Consider the following 20668-nt stretch of genomic DNA (forward strand, 5'->3'; position numbering starts at 1 on the left):
TTCCTGTGTCACATCTAGTTTAGCCTAGTGTTACATTTGCAGATAAGTCCCTTATCAACTGCTAACTGAACCACAACATCTCTTGAGAAAATTTGGAGAAATTGTTCACAATGTTTGCCATCCTGGACACTACTGTACCATTCTTTCATTTTATTCTGATTGTGCATAACTCACCAATCTCTACCATCTCTTTATTTTCTCCTTTCAGCCTTGTATGATCCCCAGTTACTTTGCATCATACCAAGAAATAATATTCCTCCCTTTTCCAGCAAACCGCAAAACTACTGGTATCCATAGAGGATACAAATGCTAGGATATACTTTTAAAAGGTGGTTGTGGTTGTTTAGCAACAATGCATCTGGAAGAGCACTTCAGGAACTTTATTACACCAAGGAAAATATTGTGGTTCTATATATGTAAAACTACGTTTGGATGCAGCATAAAAATATCATAAATAAATAAAATAGATGGGATCAGTCATCAACATTTTCTAGTTCTATATTCATGTCTCACCACTGTACACCTCTGAACATTTAAAACTTCTATTCTATCTCTACACCACTTCCAGAATTCTACTGTTTATTCTATTAAACACAGACATTTACATTGCATACAAAGGCTGGAACATTTTCAGGTGGTAAACAGTATGCAAAGTAACATGCTTATTGTGTATAGCTCATCAGTATGTTGGGTTATGGAAGTATGCTGCAGAAACACTTATTAATTATGAAAGCCAGTGCAGTAGTTAGAGTGTTGGATTGAGACTCAGGAGATTCTGGTTCTAGTCTCTACTTGGCCGTGAAGCTCACTGGATGACTATGGGCCAGCCACTGACTCTCAGCCTAACCTACCTCACAAGGATAAAATGGAGGAGGAGGATCTCGTACTCCACCTTGGATTCCTTCCAAAATGAAAAAAGGGAGGTTATAAATGTAAAAATAAAAATATACAATTAAAATATTTATATCATATCATTCCACTGTACAACAATGCTCAGTGTGTCTCACATCACATTAAAACAATCCAAAATATGCATCATTAAAATGAAGCAAAGGCACAGACACAGTAGATAAAAACAATCTTATAACAAGAAGTCAATTCATGGCAATTCATCAAACCAACAAGCCAAATGCTTGCTGGAAAATAAATGTCTTAATCAGGTGGCAGAAAGCCAACAGAAACAGAGCCAGGTGAACCTTGCTAAACAGCAATCTTGCCAAAGTTAAGCAGGTCTGGTCAGTGGCTATATAGGATACCATCTAGAAACTTTGTGTGCCCCTATGGAAGAAAGGCATGAAATCAATGTAATAAGTAAATAAAAGCAATTACATAAATTAGGATACATTTTAAAAAAAAACCCAAATCCTGTTTAGATTAGAAACATCTAACAATGCATTCCCTAACCTGAATTCCTCCAGATGTTTTGGACTCCAACCATCCCTGACATGCTGGCTGGGTCTGATGGGAGTTCCAGTCCAAAACATCTGGAAGGACTCATGTTCAGGAAGGCTGGTCTGTCTAGTCTAGTGTCCTGTTTCCAAAAGTATCTAGCAAGGTGCTTCTGGGTTACACATAAACAGGCAACAAAGGCAGCAAATGATTAGGATGTCCCCCAGAATGAGGAGGAAGAGAGCCGATTGCTCCATTCCATCTTGGTTAATGCTGATACTTGGCATAACTTTCACCCTTTATACTTTATAACTTTCACCCTTATAGTGATATCCACTATAAGTCACAGCCAAAGACCATGATCATGAAAGGATGCCACCTAATGACGTTAATCACCATTTAAAAAGATTGTTTTCATAAAGTAAGTTTTGGAATGCAGTCTGGCATGACAAAAACTAATCTTACATGCAAAGATGTGCAGTGGAGTGTCTAATACCAGATTTCTAATTTCTCTTGAGGCCTATATGCCAAGCCTGTAAAATGCCACTCACTCAATTGCCTGTGGCAAGTAAGAATTGCCTCCTAGCAGGGAAGACTGTCAATAGGAAGGAAGTTTTGTTTTTTGAAACCTTTCAGGTGATTGGCATGACTAATATACATAAGCGGGACAATCTTGTAAAACATCTTTAATGGACCAGTAATTTCTGGGACATTTTGGGACATTTTGCTTTAGGAGCTACTGTAGCAATAGAGGCTTTTCATTTTATCCAGATAATTTTTAAATATACCTTCCTCTTAAACTGTAAGATTATGAACTCAAAAACCAAGCCCACAAGACATTCTGGGATGACTGCTAGTATTACACTTAAAACATTTCCTGAAGGCATGCCTGCATATGCTTGCTATGAAGTAGAAATACAGAAGCCTCAGAGGCAACTCCAGTTAACAGTTTGAAGTTATGTAGGATCTACCCACATATTACCTAATGCCACACCACTTCAAGCAAAGTACCAATTGTTGCTTAGAGAGATACCTGTGTGGATAAACTGCTTGAAAACAAATAAATTCTTGGCAACAAATCAATCCTTGTCTATTAGGTGTAAGGGTTTTTTTTGTACCAGCTAGAGATGTACTGTAAGCAGCAAGAACAAAACTATCCTCTCACCAATAAAGTAAGCTGTAAAACTAGCTGCTGTAAATAGTAGTGTTAGTCAAGTCTTGATTTTATCATATTCTTTATTCTTGATATGATTTTTGATATCATATATTTCATATCATGTTCTTTATAATATAAAATTCTTCCTGATTTTTATATATTACACACACACACACCCCTACCTCTTCAGCAATGTCCTAAGAATTTCTGGATTCTTAGCCTAATGTTTAGCTAGAGTTCAAAATGATTCAATTAGCCCATAGTTATTTGATCCAGGCTTTTTTTGTGCAGAGATTTTAGAAATGATAAGTGGACATTCAAACACGTTGATAATATTTGAATCCTAAAAACATGTCTCAGTTATGCTTGATATATTTTAAGGAGGTCGGGTAATCATGCATCCTCTTTTACAGAGGACAGTCCTCCGTTTGAAGGGCTGTCCAGCCAGAGTTTGCTTTAAAGATGGAGCCATCAGAAGGAAGAGCAGAAGCCTTGAAGATGCCTATCAACAGCACCTGGACAGCAGACTGAGCAAGGCACATGGGTCACCTGGTTAGAGTCTTGCACACTATGGTGAGATATAATGTATTTCTATTTAATTTATCATTAGTATTTCTACATTTGCATCTATATGATACATTTTATGCAAATGTGTATCCTCTTTTTGGTGATGTATTTCCTAATTTTCAGCAATTCATAAATGGCCACCCTATAAGGAGTTAGCATCATGTAGTAGAAAAACTAAGCCTGGATGTTTAACCGCAGCAAACTATTATGGGGAACAGCTCTCTACTTCCTTAAAAGGTAGACTTTTACTCAGCTTTTACTTATACTGCTTCATAAAATGCTTTTAGCAAAAGTCTCACCTAAGAAAAGATCAGCATCACTAAGTAATTAATTTGGCTTTTATAATTAAATGCACCCTTAGGCTCTTTGCCAGCAAAGCACGTAGGAAGTCCATTTTATTAGGTGCCCGAGATCCATTTGTTTCAAACAGTCTTATTCTTTAACATAGATTGGACTGAGTGAGCCTACAAAACCCTTACATCTCCCGCTTGTGGAAAGGTTGAAAAATGACTGTGACAAGCCTGTGTCAGTAACAAAATGCACAATTTCACACCTGCACCAACCCTTAACAACCATTCTGGTGTATTATTTATTTATTTGAAGTATTTTTTATGCTGCTCCTCAGCCAAAAAAGTTTCCAAGAGCGGCTTATATATAATCAATTTAACAAGACAGTCCCTAACCTGCAGGCTCACAATAAAAAAATACACAATAAAACAAGGAAAAATGAATCAGGAGAGAAGGGGGAAATTAATTCTTTTAGCAGAGCTGGCAGAATAACCCTACTCTCCCTTAGCTCAGCCTCACTCAGAGTAGCTATGAGTATGTGCCTATGAAAACAAGTTAACAAAGCCTGAATATATTTTTAAATGGCAGCAACGATAGCATCTATAACAACTCTTTAAAGTCTATTTATGGGCTCTGGTTCCAGTAATCAAGTATGCACAAACTATGCACATATTACACCAGTTACGATGGGCACATATTTGCTTAAATCATGGCTTTCAAAACAATGCTACTAGGAAAAGACTTGACATTTTGAAGAAAATAGTAATTTATACAAATGTGCTTCCTTTCTTTATAAGCGACACAATAAGCATGCATTTTGTACTAGGGTATCAGAACCCAAGGACAAAATATCTTGCAAGAAGCAGCCCTTACAGCCAACATGGAAAGCCATTGTTTGTTTGAACATTTCCATATTGCTTTCCACAGTATGAGATGGGGCTGCCAATTTGGTCTGGGCCCAAAGCCTATGAAGTATACTCCAGCTTAGGCAGAGAGGGTACATTTCTTGAGAACTCTTAAATCAGCCCTACTCCCAATGGCATCTGCAAATGTGGCAACAAAATAATACTCTCCAGATGCGTAATGGAGTGTTCCTTTCTTCTCAATTTGTCCTACACAGAGGTCCTTTTCTCAGGTTTCTAAAGGACGTAGGAGCCATTATTTATGGTTTTCACTATGTGCATTCTGAAGTTACAGATCTTGGTGCATGGCCTGATGCAGGAATTTGCTGAAGCCAAGTGTGTGGGGTCTGGTCAGTGCCTGACGGGAGACCACCTGGGGAACCCTATGTATACTTTCTTGCATGTTATGGCAGCAAGATGGGATATAAATGAAACAAAAAGTTCATGGGAAATGGAAGAATATTCACCTCTTGGTAACCTGCAAGTTGTCAGGTATGTTCCTCTATTTTCTGTATTTTGCAAATGTCTTAGAAATTTATCAGTACTTACCAAAAAGCAAATATATTACTAATTACAAGTTACAAGAGACACTCATCTTCACTGTTTGCCTGTGATAATAGCATATCTGAAATGGTAATATGAAGACATTTCCAATACTAAAGGACAACACAAAACACACATGAAGTAAAAAATACCTAGACAGGGAAGTTACCACAGTAAAGGATATTAAGGTATCAATGCAGACCAACAGTTGCACCAGGCTTTGGGCTAGAACAATTAACAGGCAGTTGCCTTGGCTAACTTTTAGTTTAGGCTCACCTGCCATTTGGGGTCTACCCCAAAGCAGCCACAGGTTACAGCCTCAAACCACTGCACTTGTAAGCATCCTGCCTTAACCTTCTTCAAAACTGAATTGCCTCTAACAGACATTTGTCTTGCATTTGTGGATTTGCTAGTGTTCTCATCTAAACTCATTAAGCCACAAGACCCAGGCTTATGTCCATTTAGTACAGACAGGTTCTTGGTGTGGGGTATCTCTCTCGTGGTACAGAATGGAAGTCTTTTGAACCAGTACATGTGTTACACATGGGCTGTTTGGGATGAGTGATCCTTCAGCAACGCTAACAAAATGAAACAAGTCTCCTAACAAACTAATTGTGTTTAAAGTATTATGAGTATTTAATAGATATAGCTTCCATATTGCAGATTTTCTCTGGTATTTTTCCTGAGAATAAAAGGACATTGGTGCTACAACAATGCTTGAGAATACATTGTGAGTGATCTTTTCTGTAATATAGATTTCTAGATAGAGGATATTTAGACAGGTGCTTCTTTTCTCCTCTGTACCTACCATCATTTCCGTTTCTGTACAACCACTAAAAGCACAGAAGCCCTGTCCTCCTTTGCTTCATAGTTATGCTAAAAAAAATTCCCTGCATCATTTGAGGTACTTTCTGCTCTGCTTCATCCGTCAGTTTGAAGAGTAGCTATAAGCTATTCCTAAACTAAATTTCATATACTTTTAAAGAGACAAAATGCTATCATACACTTATTTCTAAAAAAAGCATTGCAGATGAATATTTGTGTGTGTTTTTCTGCGCATTCATATCCAAAAGCCTACAAAACCTTCTACTAGCCTGCCCATTTGTACCCAGGGCAGTTTGATCAGTGATTCTAACACACATGCACACAATACTTGGAGCTGATTCACAGGGTCCTTTTACAAGATACAAGATTAACACTTTCCAAGACAATAATCTGAAACAGTAATTTGATTGCCAGCAACACTTAAAAACACTATCATATCAACTTTCTGCTTAACATGGCAGAGGTAAGGAAGAAAGAAGCCTGGTTTGCAATAAGAATGAAGTCTGGATAACAGAACCATCAGGACAGTTACTGGCAAACAGAAGGATAGTTTCAAGTCCATGTTAGTGTAATATTTTTATTAAACAAACCAAAAGGACACAAAAATATGCTTTCAAGATCTCTTGATCTCTTCATCAGGCAAGATGTTACAAAAAGCTGGGGTGGGGTGGGGTAGGGGATAGGAGGGGGGAACATGAACTTGATGGTGGAAGGAGGGTGTCTACAGACACTCAAATTAGGCTCTAACAGGTTATGTGATCGTTATAGGTTAGATCTCAAGCTGCCCCTAGGACTGCTGAAGCAAGCAAAGGGAAAATGTTTGATCTCCCATTTTTGAAAATACGAAACGTAGTTGTTTTTCAGAAGTGTCTGCATCCCAGGTGGAACACACAGGCCCTTTTATCAGTGGGACACAGAAAGCAACCAAACAGTCTTTATATTAACAAGCTGGAGGTAATTTTAGCTGCTGTCCTAGGTTTTAAAAAAAGTCATTAGAAGCCAAATGGGGAGGCTTTACCTTGCAATTGGCAGGAATGAACTCTTAGAGAGTAAAGTCCCAGCTTCAGGTGATATAAAATACTCTTACTCCAGTGTAGGGTCCTGCTGTAGAATGACTATATTTGGTACTCTCCAAATCATACACAAAACAAAAGTGCTCATGCTGGCCATTTACTGTAGTACCTTTATTAGGCCAAAAGGTCACAAAAAAGGTGCAAATTTTCAAGAACTCCAGAGTTTTTGAGAGGAAGCAAGAGGATATCTTATGAAAGCTAAAAATGACCAATAACTTTAGAATGCCATCTGTACTCTATCTCTGTCGTATTTAAATGGGGATGTGCATCAGTTTCAGACCCAAATTGGGCTGTTTTGGAGAGATCTGTAGGCCCTCCAAAGCAAAGCACAGTTACTCCAAAGCAACCAGCACTGAATCTGAAGTTTCCCAAAGCTTTGGGAGAATTTTGCAGAAAGGCAGAGAGAATATCTACATTTCCTCCAAAGCACTACCATATATGGAAGATGCCAGGGTGGGGAGAGGAATTGAGTGATTGACAGGTCTACTTTCTAATCACAGGGAATGTTTGTCTAGCAGTCCATTTTTAAAGCCAATTTGAATGCCTTTAAAAGGGAAATAGATAAATTCATAGAGGAAAAGGCCATCAATGGCTATGAGTCCTGATACACAAGTTGCTGAAGAACATGGCAGGCAGCAGCTGTTGCTTGTGGGTTTCCTGTGGGCAGCTGGTTGGCTACTTTGTGAACAGAATGCTGGACTAGATGCACCCTTGATCTGATCCAGAATGGCTCTTCTTATCCTCTTAGCTTTACCGGGGCTCTCCAATCACAATGCTTTGGGGGAATGATGTTGATTCTAGCATTATGCTTTGCTCCAATCTGTTCTGAGCTCTTTGCTAATTCTGTCTCATCTGCGCATGATTATTTGAAGTGCTTTGGTAGAGTGAGAAAACTTTATGGCTTGTTTACTTAATTCTTCCTAATTCCTTATCCTCAGGGCCGGTGCCAGACTATTTTGTGCCCTAGGCAAAGTGAGCTACTTTCACCCTCCCCTCCCCCCCCCAAAAATGCCAACTTTGATTTTTAAGAACAAATGTTTCCTGGAAAAAATAAGAAGCACAAAACTTGAAACTGATAAATTTATTTTAAAGTGCAAGAAATGCATCATGCCAATTATAGCAAACAAATCGGAAAGGAACGTCTATAGGTCTAAAATGCATTATTTAATAGGAATATCACCTCCAAATCATCCCCCCCAACTCACACATGCATGGACACACACACACACACTCAGCATCACTCACTCCAAACAAACACACGAACACATGCATTAACTCAAAGACCCCATGCACCCCATTCACCCATACATTCTCTCTCTCTCTCTCTTCCGGGCGTGTTCCGGAAGTCCGAACATGGAGCCGCCCCACCCCCACCCCACCGTCCCTGGCTTCGCTTCGGCTGGGCGGGTGCAGAGCACCATCTCACCCACCCAGGCCCAGCTGAATCCTCAGGCTGGCCTGGCTCACAGCCAAAGCGCATGAGTGCTGCGCTGCGCCCGGCGCCCCTCTAAGCTTGGCGCTCTAGGCGGCCGCCTGAGTGGCCTCTATGGTAGCACCAGCCCTGCTTATCCTTCCAACTAATTCTTATTCCAGCTTCCTAGTTGTTTTCCTGAAGTAATTCGGTTTCTATTCCAATCCATTTCCATCCTAATCCACTTTTTCCTGAGATGTTGAATTTCAGTTATTCTTACTGTCTGTTAATCTGTCTTGCACCTTATTAGAATGTCTCAGTTATATAGCCAGTGTTATTTTCCCTTCCTGCCCCACCAAATTTGGGCCCTAGTTCTATAGTTTAGGATTTATTATTTTCAATAAACTTCTGTGTTCTGTTTTACTAGTGTGTATTAGCATATTATATATTATATGTTAATGTTCTGCATTGCTGCGCTCTCTTTGTAGTGTCTCTATTTAGTATATGTTTGAATAATATTTTACTGTAGTGTGCAAAAGAGCTCACACATATTAATAAAGTGTGCATACTAATCAGTGTATCAGGAATCAGGTTTATGGTGGCAAAGCACATAGCAGAGAGGTAGAGGCAAAGTACTATTGGCACTCCCTATACCCAACAAGTTTCCTACCCCATCAAATGTAAATGTCTAGTCCAGGGGAGGTCAACCTGTAGTCTTCCAGGTATTTTGGCCTACAACTCCAATGATCCCTCATCACTGGCTATGCTTGGTAAACCTGAGTCTTTGCAGGCAGGAGCCATTTGCAGGAACTGATACAGCAGCTCCACCTCCAGCTTTAAGGCTGGTGCTTGCAGTGGGAGCCAGCCCACTTCGACTGTGAAGAAGGGACTTTTTTTGTAGAGGAGGTAGCAGTAAAGCCTTCAGCCACTGGAACATGTCCTCATCCACCCTGTCAATCATATGTGGGACCTATTGCTCAATCAATCTATTCTAGTTAGGAACTAGATGCAAAGCAAACTAGACTTTTCTTTCTTGCTGCGAACACAGACTACATAATGAAAGTCCACCTCTTGCCATCTTACTCAAGTGATTAGATTATGGTTTCAGAAATAAATATATATAAATATGTATTTGTGAACTGCCCAGAAAGCTTCAGCTATTGGCCAGAAAATAAATGCAATAAATAAACAAATAGTGTAACATGAGAATAAAGGGAATTCTCTCACAAGAAATACAGAAAGGATAGACTGGGCTTCAAGACCAAACAAATCTTCCTTGAAGTGCAAAAATATGGACTTCTTCTCTTTCTTTTCTCTATCTCCTTCCAATTTTGACACTTTTGATCAGATGGAAACCACCAAAAGGCACACAAGGCTATATTCACAAGTACTGTGGTCTTACTCTTGACATATGTGCTAAATTAGCACTTGCTTTATGAAGAGCAGCATTCTGCCTTTTGCTTTTCCAGCTGTTCATGCTGTCTTCTTCCATGGTTTTAGCAGCTTTTCTGCCAGTAACCTGGAAGTTTGTAACCTAAGATATTGCAGGGATATTTAAGAATAAAAATGAGCTAGACAAAATCTAAAAGAATTGGAAGGTTTTAATAGCATCAACTGTCTTTAAAACTTTCTTTTAGTGCCAATTTATATAGCCACTTCAGGAGGTGCTGTTTGCAAACTCCACGCAATAAGATTTATATGGAAAGCAATCTTGTGATTGGATCTAAAAAGCCTTGAAATATTTTATATAGCAAATCATACTATTGCTTTATTTTGTTCGGTATTGTAGAAAAGTTTAGCTCTGAGGACATTACTACATGAACCATCTTAGAAAGGGAGACCTTCTAAGGATAAGATGTCAAAGCAGCAAACACGCATAATGTACCCTAATCACTGGAAGGAAATACATTTCCTAGATCGCGAGTTAATTCAGAAACATTCAAGGTATGGCTTGATGGCTCCAAAACGTATAGCCAGACTTGCTCATCCATTCACAAGGCTGCCATCTCTCTCATATAATAAAGATGAATGTATAATTTAATTCATTGACATAAAGCCATGAAAAATCTCCAGCTTTCCCAAATCATCTGAATTTCTATGCTGGACAAGCATCTGTCAGGGATGCTTTAGGGTGGATTCCTGCATTGAGCAGGGGGTTGGACTCGATGGCCTTGTAGGCCCCTTCCAACGTTGCTATTCTATGATTCTATGATTCTTGTGACTTCAGCAATATACTTTCTTTTACGCATCAAAAACATGCCAACCCTCCCCCACAAATACTGTTCTTCCACATTATATAATTAAAAATTGTTACTATATCAATCCTTTGAACACACCACCAACAGTGCCTTTTTACCTGGCACAGGATGCAAGCATACATTCAAGCCTTGTATAAGCTTGTATTAAAACATGTAAAGTTTCAGAGAAATGCTAACATGCACATTACTGTCCGAAAGTACTCAGTAGGGTGGAATCAGGTCGCCGTCATCATCATAAGAGAAATAATCACTAAGAAATTTAGCATGCCATAATGAACAGTTTAGCTACATACAAGAACAACAACAAAATATTTATCAACCATAAGGCCAACAATTAATGTACACAAAAGTCTCCATTTAAAAAAAGTGGTTTTCATCAAGTTCCCTGCACATTAGGAAGTCAAGCTGTCTAGAATGAGTTGAAAACATTCACCACCTCCAAAGTAGTTCATATCCTTACTAACACCTCTGGGGCAACAGATGTAATCAACAGGCAGATGCTTTGTTATACTAATGAAGAATTCCACATGTACCATTAAGCAAATTCACAAACAAATGGTCAGGAGCTGTTTGTCTTTAAATTTATCAGAACATCTGCATTCTATCTATAAGAGGGAAACCAAGGGATAGTGACTGTGTAGGTCCTTTCACTTTAGAAGGGCTTCATTACCCTATAAAATATGTGTTCCTGAAACAATTTGACAAGGTAACACAAACCTGGACGTAGAAAGGCATTTTTAGGGGTTTTAGGGTTCTATTCCCATCTTGGTACATTTTGAAAACTGTTCCAGATATAGTTTGAGAGTTTCTATTATTAAACTACTGTGTATATCGTGTGCATGTGCACATGTGTTTTAAATGTATAAAGATTTACTGTACTTTTCCCTTTTCTAGGATATTAAATACAAATCAAGGTGTTTATAATAACAAGAAATATTGTCTTGTCCAATATGATTCTGCTAATATAGCATCTAGCATTAGGTATACATTCAGTTTTCCTCCACAACAGTATTTTCAATTTATGAGGAAACACAATGAATTTACTAGATAAAATACTGGTGTTCTCGGGTGCATATGCCAAACACATCTAACCAAAGCCATTGTTAATATCTAGAGTAAGCCAATGGCAAACATGAAGGCATACTTGAGCAGGAAATACAATTTTAGCTGTTTCACATATTAAATCTTCAGGTATTTGGCTTAATTCTAGAACTTGTGAACTTAACATACCAGCTTCAATTTCAAAAGCATACGTTAGGTAAAAATATATAAAAATAACGTGCATCACTGTGTAACAATTTTATCTGTCCATCTCACTCAAAACCACAGTCTCAGAATAGAATAGAGATCCTAACCCCTATAGTCATCAACATAATTTCAGATATCAAAAGGAGACCTTACACCAGGAGTTCTCAGACACACAATAAGATCATATGCAGATGTACTCAAAAGTAAGTCCCCCTGACGTCAGACTTACTCTCAAATAAACGTTCATAGGAAGGATGTAGCCTTAGAGCCATTTCAGGCATAAACCATATTTGCCACCAATGTAGTTTTGTGCCAGAAATACAGTCAGTTCCAGAGCTCTGTAGAGATTAGTCTTCCCGAACTTGATGTTCCCCAGATGTTTTGGACTTTAACTCTCACTAGCCTCAGCCAACATAGCTATTAGTTATGAATGCTAGGAGTTGCAGACCAAAATTTCTGGAGAGCACCAGGTTGGGGAAGGTTGGGCTAGATAAAACATGCACTGAGAACATGGCTAAGTTAATATTTGTCATGTTTATATGAGGAAAATATGTATGTACATTTTGCATTCAATTCCAAAAGTTAGAAGTACAACTCCAGTACAATCAGGACACAAAGGCAGCTGCTTCAATTTAATCACTAACTTTGCTTTATGCTACTCAGCCAACTGACAATAAGAAATAAATAGTGATCTCCAAAATAAAAGCACCCTTCTTCTAAGATGAATTCTCTACTCCTTCTAACAAACAATTGTGCAATTATTTAAGCAAGCCTCATTCACATAGCAAATGCCCAACACAGAGAGCAATAAAATTAATAGCATTTAGCACTCTGAGAATTCAGCATATATTTAAGCAGCTTTCAATTTTAAAAAATCTAGCTTACTTTAGAAGGCTATTGAGGAACCAAGTCTATTAATGATGCCAATAGCTTTATTCAAGCAGTTCCTATATGCAATATTTTTGTATTTATATTAAAAGGAGGCAGAAGGAGGGCAACATAGGCTCAGAGAATGAATGCTGGAAGAGGGACTCCAAGGAAGCAAAATGCATTCTGCATAGAATTGTTTCACTGATCTCCAATTCTGATACACATATGTTTTGTGCTGTTTGGGGCAGGATGGTTAGAGAGGCAGCTCAACCTCTTTAACCCAATCAAGCTAATCACTATAGCCAGATCTACACCAAGCAGGATATAACACTATGGAAGTGGTATGAAAGCTGTATAGAAGAGGCAGGAGCCACACCAAGCAGGATATTGCAATATGAAAGCAGTATATGGTATTTGTCAATGGGCCCCAACAGTTGTCAGTGCACTTCAGTAACGCTATAAAGCAACAGTGTGGCTCCTGCCTTTTATATACTGCTTTCATAGTGCAATATCCTGCTCGGAGTAGCTCTGGCCCTTGAGAGCAATCCTATGCATGTTTAAGCAGAAAAAAGTTCTACCATTCCCAGCATTCTCCACCCAGCCATGCTCATTGTGGAATGCTGGGGGTTGTATGATTTTTCTGTTTAAACATGCATACAATTGTGCCCTAAGAGGAGCTTTCATCTCCTATGGCATCTGTCTGCATCTTCCTAGGAAGGCCCACTTCATCATCAGCTCCATAAACATATACCACTGGTTATAACTGCCATCTGTAGGATTCACCTCTTATACTTGGCTTCTCAAATTTCCTTAAAAGCTTATATACTGAGAAATGAGCCTGAGCAACAGGACTGCATTGTCAGCACAAACATTCCTCTTAAATCCTATCAAAAATAAAGATTTGCTAATCTGTAAACAAAGCCTCTTTCCAAAAAACAACAACAATCTTTCTTTGTTTATATATGTGTGAGATATATAAGTGAACTTACTGTTCTAGGAATCGGTGGAGAAAGAGATCCATTAGACATATAGGGATCATTATTCATATTTGGCATCATGATATACCCAGAATAACCGGAGTAGGGTCCTTTACTGTATAAAACACCATCTGAATGTTTTCCTGTGAAAAGCAAGCGTTATTAATTGAGCTGGCACTTAAGTTTCTGATGTACAGCAAATCTCTATATAAGATAAAATGATAAATATTCTTCCAGTAATTTTAGATGTTTGGGTGTGTGTGTTTTGCTGTAAATGTTTGCATCTTTAAAGTTCTTAGGCCTATTACATGCAATCAATCCTATGCATGTTTAGAGACAAAAGTTCTACATCTCCCAATATTCCCCAAACAGCACTGTACCCTTAGGAGGACAGTATTAAAGTGTGTGTAACATTTTAGATCACCAATTAAATAGGTTCTACTGTATGACTTCTGGGAAATTTGGAGATGCAGGGGATATTTCCTAGAAGGGTGGGGATCTCAGAATTTAACTTCAGATAAGCCAGTTTACCCCTACAGGTAAAAATCTTAGGCTATTAAGAGTGCATTGCATGTACTGTTCTCAGATGGAGTACTAAGATGTTCTAGCTAGTTTGTGGCTTTTAAAAAAACATCTTTCTGGTAGTCTATATATATGTAGCATGAACAAGTGTATTCTGATCATGCCAATTAGAAGCAATTAAGGAGAAAAAAGAGTTCAGGCTGGTGTACAACAGTACCCTGCTGCTAGTGCTGGTCCTAGTCATCAGAGGGGGATTGCATATTTAATCTGCTAAATATCTAATTTAAATAATAATAGCTATTTTGCAATCATCCAGACAGAAGCTGAAATGCAGATTTCTACAGAGTTTGACTTACAAATCTTATTGACAGAGGTAGCCCAGTCCTTCTCTACTATCCCCCAGTAACAGAAGATATTTCTGTGTTGAGCATGTAACCTGAAACAGATACCTTCTGCAGGAAGAATCATGTACACCTAAAAACAACATCTAGCCAAGTCACAGGGGCCCATTCAAAATTTTTAGTTAATTAGCAGTTCAGTTCATTACCAGTTATTATTTGAATTACACTGCTTCCTACATCAAGTTTTAGAACAAAGCAGTCCTCGCTAAAGTAACCCCTTCTAAACTTGAAAAAAAGGCCTGAACAGGTAGATTGCAAATACAGTCATCTTCTCTCGTGGAGAGAATTGTACATGTAGATGCAGGAATTAATCCTGTTCTCTTAAAAAGTTGTGGACGCAGAATTGACTTGTGGAAACATTCCCATGGCATAAAGCAGGGTGGGCAACCTCTAGGGGGCAGCAAGTTGCGTTACCCTGGGGGCTGCACCCCTCTCCTGTTGCTGTCGCAATGGCTGCTGATGAATTTGCAGGGAAAAAAAGCAATTTTGCAAGAAAACGAGGTGCAAAGGGAGTGCACGCCTTGTTGACAAGTACAATTGCACTCCTAATTGCCCCCTCCAAAAGGTGCATGCTTCCCATGCGCCATGTTTTCTTGCCAAATTGCTACCTTTTTGACACCACCATCATGGTAGCAAATTCAGCAGAAGCAGAAAGCATGGGACACATCCAAGATTTTTAGTTAATTAGAATTTCAGATGACCAGTTGTTATTAGATGTTCATGATTCTTGCTTGTGGGGGATGACGACACATGATGAACTGTCTTTTGATGTCAGATTGCCAATTAAGCTTGCTCAGACTAAATAATTGCAACAGAACCCAGCTCATTCATATCTATATAGAAGTCAGCATTTGTACATCTACCTCCACAACAATGTAAGAGTTAAATCTGGAGCCTGTGTTAAGAAATATTTTTGGATCTTACCTTCTTCAGGATGTTCTCTGCCTTTCTCATGGTAAGATTCCTGAGGCTGACCTTGCCTAGACACCTAGTCAAAAAGAATTAACCATGTATCGTTACTACGTTTCAATTAATTTATCGTATTACAATCGTTATATTTGCTCATAATAAAAACTGATAACATTTTAACCTAGCAGAAGCACTTCCGACTTTATCCACTATGTGATAATGTGCTAAAAAAAAGAAAGAAAAAGATAACTTTTGATTTACATTCTTTTTCAATTTGCACAGCTTTATTAGGTTTCGGGTTTTAGTGACAAAACAATGGATTCCATGGTCCATATTTTGCACAAGTTTTTGCTTTAGTGAAAAAAATGCATTCTGAGAGTCTCTGAACTATCCAAGCTTTAAAAAACAAAAAAAACCCTCTAGTTTTAATGTTGGTAAGTTGCTCCACAGTTTATGCAAATCCCTTAAAGTGTTTATGACTAATGCTCTGACCTTGCTCATTTTAACCCAAGAAATTTCATGGCTACTCTAGGCCTAATGCTATTATATGATCCTGTGATTCATACAAACCTGCCTTTTCCTTTGCCATGAAAAGTGATTTACTGTTCAATCCTAGGCATGTCTACTCAGAAGTAAGTATGGCTATTTTAAATAGGACTCACTCCCAGATAAGCATGTACTGAATTACAGCATTAGAGAAGAAAAAAACCTCACACTGTACTCCATCTTCACAAAAATTATTCATTATAGTATTTGTTTACAAGGACTAATAGTTATCGAGCTACAAAGAGTAATAGTTAACAAGCACCACTTACTTCCAATACTGGACTACACTAACAGGTATTAGTCAGTAACAATAAAATACCAGGCCACTAGGTCCATTTTAATCAATTCAACATCATACAAATTCAAGAGGGAATCTAGCATCATAGTAAATAAGAATAAGGCAATCAACCAAACCTTAAGCAGGCAATCTAAATACAAACAGGTTCACAACTGAATTCTGTACACCAGAACTAAGTCCTGCTGACTCTCAAGTATACATAAGACTGCTGCCTTAATTGTAAATGGCATTGCTTCTGAGTAGAACTTACTTGATTGTGCTTGGAACCATTTCCCTGAGTGTTATTGATGGGCCACAACCTCTTGTCTACTCTCCAAAGATATTAGTATTTTTGGAGAAGCAACAGGAGAAAAGTGGGCTCTCCCAGCTTATAAGCAACTACTAACTCCAATTGTCAAGCAACTAAGGCTACAGAAGTCAAGAATACTAAAGTTTCTCAGTGTGTCTCAATGCTGCTTCCCCCCCAACAAACTCGAACTACTGGCCTTTAGGTTTTATTAATGCATGAGTCAGAGTGCCTCCAGACATTTCCTTCAGCAACAAATCTAAGGTCTGCCTGCTTAAAGCTACAGAAGCTCTCTCAGTATGGCAAACCTCCACCCCTAAACCTACAGTAGGTCTTTTTTAAAAGAGTTAAAATATTTTTTATCTAAAACTCCCTAGGATCTCCCCATTCCTCCTCCTCCTCCTCATGAAAGATGCAAAGGCGGATAACTTCCTAGGGTTTCCCCTTTGCTCTGTCCATCCTCTGGAGTTGGGGCGCTGCCACCCACGTGTCTCTTTCCTACTCCGTTCCTTGCTTCCTGCAATGTGACCGCGATAATGTATACAGAATACGCGGCACCAAACCCAAATTTTAATCTCCGGCCAGGTTAGGAGTCTTACATTTCAGCCTTGATGGCTATCTTTTAACAAGGAGCGCAGGGAAAGGAGATTAGTTTAGCAAAAACGTTTTAAAAGCGGTGTGTGTGAGGGGGCGGGCGGAGAGATGAATAGAAGTACTACCAGACTTGCATACCTACTAAACGCTCCCCCGCGCAAAATGTTTTCAGGCTGGGGAAAGGTAGCGAGAAGATTAAAGCGCCGGGTAAACAATCGCTCCGTTTCAACTTCTGCGCTTGCCCCAGCCCTCAATTCCAAAGGAGGCAGGAGAGGGGTGGGGAGCTACAGCAAGCGGCTTTAAACTCCACTCCCTCCCACACCACGCCAAGCGCTACTCATTCATGGGGAACAGCGGAGTATCGGTTTTCAAAGCGCCGTGATCAAAACACTCGGCGGCTTATAGCCTCCCGTTTTCCATGCTGGCTGCGCACACACCCTTTCCTCAGCTCGCCTGAAAAAATAATTTTCTTCAGCAATTCAAAACCAAAACCACTTTTTAAAATAATAATAATAATAATCCCCTTTTAAAAACATCATCTTGAGTTTTCACGAACTTTTTTAAAATCCCTTTTACTAACCCCAGAATATTAAAACCACCCACCGTAAGGCATTCCAGGGAAATTTAGCACGCCACAGCCGATTTACTGTTTGAGATAAGGGGGCTAAAGAACCACGAGGAAGATGCCCGCCCCCGCCCGCAAAGCCCACCCAAAGAGCGAGACCGGATTGTTCTCTGTGCATAACTTTATCGCATGGGCGCTCCTGCTGCCAACACTTCTTGACCATCGCCCGTTCCAGAAAGTTTGTTCCGCTCCATCAGCTGTCGTCCACTCCTTCCCACAAACGAAAAACACCAGTAGTGGTTTTTTTACCCATCCCTCTCCCCGTACCTCATGCCCATTGCTATTGGGGATAGTTTCCGACTCGTTCACCAGCGAGGACTTGATGTCAGCCAAGTCTCCCTCTTCCTCCGGGTGGCTAATCTCGGCGAAGATCTTCTCCTTCTGGGGGTCGCCTTCGTCTTTGAAAGGAATCATCTCGTCGGTGGCACAGAGCTCCGGATCTCCCCCGCCGCCGCCTCCGGCGCCCGAGAGCTGAGGCATAGTGGCTGCTGCTCTGGCGAGTCTGCTCCACCCCGGGAAGAAATGCAGGAAAGGAAGCCGGGAGGGCAGGGAGAGAGAGAGAGAGAGGGGAACAACAGGAGGAAGGATGGAAGTTAGAAAGTCTTCGGACGACCGGCTTACTTTGCGCTCCAGCCTCTCCTCGCCACCCCACCCTAAGCCCAGCGCCTTCCTCCCCTCTCCTTGCCAGCCATATCTAAACACCTGGGGGAGGGGAGAGAGCAGGAAAGGGATCGAGAGTAGCCTGGCCTGTCTGTTTTGTCTGCCTGCCTTTAAAAGAAAGGGAGGGGAGAAAACAGAAGAAGAAGAGGAAAGGGACACACGCTCACGCTACCCCGCCCCTCCTCTCCCGGTTTCTGTTGTGTCTGCGGCGAGAGGACAGGAAAGTCTGGACAAGTTTGCGTCCCTTCCCGATTTGACGTTTTCTTTTATCTCCTCTGGTTTTGTTTTTATGAAGAGATGCCAAGTTTCTCATTGACCCCTGATTGGTTGGATTTATTTTAAAAAAAATAAAAGCAGAATACCACTGTCCAATTTATAAGAAGCAATTTTTTTAAAAAAAGTCTAGGGATTCTGGGTTGTTAGTCTGACCCATTTCAATGGGTCTACTCTAAGTAGGACTAACAGCGGCTAGAACCTCTGGTTCCAGGTGCTGGAAGCGAGGAGGAGGTGGAGGAGGACCTTGTGTGACTATTTTTCTGGGTTAAGAGAGGGTTCTCTCCCCCCCCCCCCCCCCGTTTATCGAATAAGTCGGAGATGGCAGGAGAAATGGCAGAGATACCTCTTGAAGGGGGCGGGGGGAGAGGAGAGGAGCGGTTTGGTGAGCGGAAGAGAGAGAGAGAGGAAGGAAGGAAGGAAGGAAAGAAGAAAGAAAGAAAGAAAAGTCGCTCGCGCACCCACCAGGACTCTGCCTTTGTCCCTTGGCCAGGGAGCTTTTGGCTGCTCAGTCCTCTTCTCTGTCCTCGACTCCCTTGAGGAAGAAGGGAAACAGAAGGATGAGGATTTACACGCGGGGGGTGGGTGGGGGGAATGGTGCAACAACAACACACAAACCCCTAGGCGAAGGGGGGGGAATCGAAAAGTTCTTGCGTGACAGGAAAGAGCCCCGCTCCTTTCGTTAAAAAGGAAAGTTAGCTCCCTCAGGAATTAAAACAAAACGCCGGAGCTCCTCCAGGTTGACCAACCCCTCAAAACGAGGACCGGCGATTACAGTTTCAGTGTAAAGGGCCGAGCCGGCTGCTGCTTCCTCCTCCTCCTCCTCCTCTTCTTCTTATCTGACTTCTTCCTCGTCCAGGTGAAGCAGCTCCCCTTCGCAGACCAATTAGCGCGGCAAAACCATCCACACAGGTGTGTGTATATGGGCGCGTGGACCCGCGCGCGCTCGCGCGCCCACTCCCTCGGCGCCGCGCGAGCGGTTTCCCGAGTCCCTTCTCTTGCGCCGAGGAGCCCGCTGGCCTTCCCGCCGCTTCGCCCCACGACTTCTCGCTGGCCTGAAGGGAGCGCGCGGGGTTTCTACGCGCCCGGCTGGGATGAGCCAGCTGAGGCGGGCCGGGGGAAGTGGAAAGCCGGCTGTCTCGCGCGCTCTCTCTCGCTCTCTCCCTCTGTAATGTAACTTTAACATCCCCTCCACCCACTCCCTCTCCACCTCCCCCCTTCCTCCTCCTCCCCTCGCGCTCTCGCTCGCTCTGTTGAAAGGGCGGGGGCGGGAGGAAAGAAGATGAAAGGGAAGCCGCCGCGCTGATTGACAGCGCATTGATAGACGCTCTTGAGAGAGGTGGGGGGAGAGAGAGAGAGAGAGAGAGAAGGGAAATGTATCCATACAGGGAAGAAGGAGGAGGAAAAACGACCTAAACCTAGCTTAAAAAGCAAACTGGAAGTGGGGTGGAAGCTCTTTCTAATTATTAAAGGCACCCAAAGTCTTGGCGCAGAAATAGACCATGCCAGCAAAGAATCCGAAGTTAAAACAAAACAAATCTCAGCTAGTGCGTTCCACGTAAGGAAAGGTGCTTGCGAGGGTCATAAAGTAAAGGTGTAGCCAAAAGGAGGAATATGGGTCGAAATCTGTGTGTGTGTTTTCACACTCAAGAAAGGTTCGCTCGTCTTTTTCCTAATTGTTTACACTTTAATCACTTTGGCTTTGATGACTGCCCACTCCCCAATTCTCCTGGCGTCGTTTATTGTTATTATTTTATTATCTTAGATGGGCTAAGTAAAAGAAAAGAATGGGGTGGGAGGAGGGCGAGAAGGGAATTGCTATTCCAAGGGGTGGAGGCTTTTAATTCACTCTCCCCCTCCCCAAGGAAACCTCTCAAGAGAGGGCAAATAATAGTTATCTGAACATCTTCAGACAAATCTGGAACAAGGATGTTTTTCTAGGGCTGCTTTGTTAAGACTTCCTTTTTGGAGAGGAGGGGGAGGTGTACACATAAAATTGTTTTGTAGCTAAAAAGGGGGACTTCGCGTGGGTGTTTTTGTTTGTTTA

General features: G+C 40.9%; 1 protein-coding gene across 3 annotated transcripts in view; it reads right to left on the reverse strand.

Annotated features, from left to right (window-relative positions):
* Positions 1-19151, reverse strand: part of LEF1 (lymphoid enhancer binding factor 1) — a 111173-nt gene extending 92022 nt beyond the window's left edge. For 2 of the 3 annotated variants that reach the window (XM_063136168.1, XM_063136167.1), the window contains exons 1-3: positions 17956-18218; positions 15355-15418; positions 13520-13650 (exon numbers count right to left, since the gene is read on the reverse strand). In XM_063136168.1, the coding sequence (XP_062992238.1) occupies positions 13520-13650; positions 15355-15418; positions 17956-18168 (408 nt within the window). In that variant the 5' untranslated portion in view covers positions 18169-18218. Of the gene's footprint in view, positions 1-13519; positions 13651-15354; positions 15419-17955; positions 18219-19086 lie in introns of those variants that run through there. The other variant, XM_063136166.1, reaches the window with a different exon arrangement.
* Positions 19152-20668: the final 1517 nt, after the last annotated feature.

This window comes from Elgaria multicarinata, chromosome 10 (assembly GCF_023053635.1).
Source record: "Elgaria multicarinata webbii isolate HBS135686 ecotype San Diego chromosome 10, rElgMul1.1.pri, whole genome shotgun sequence".
In the NCBI taxonomy this organism is placed as follows: domain Eukaryota; kingdom Metazoa; phylum Chordata; class Lepidosauria; order Squamata; family Anguidae; genus Elgaria; species Elgaria multicarinata.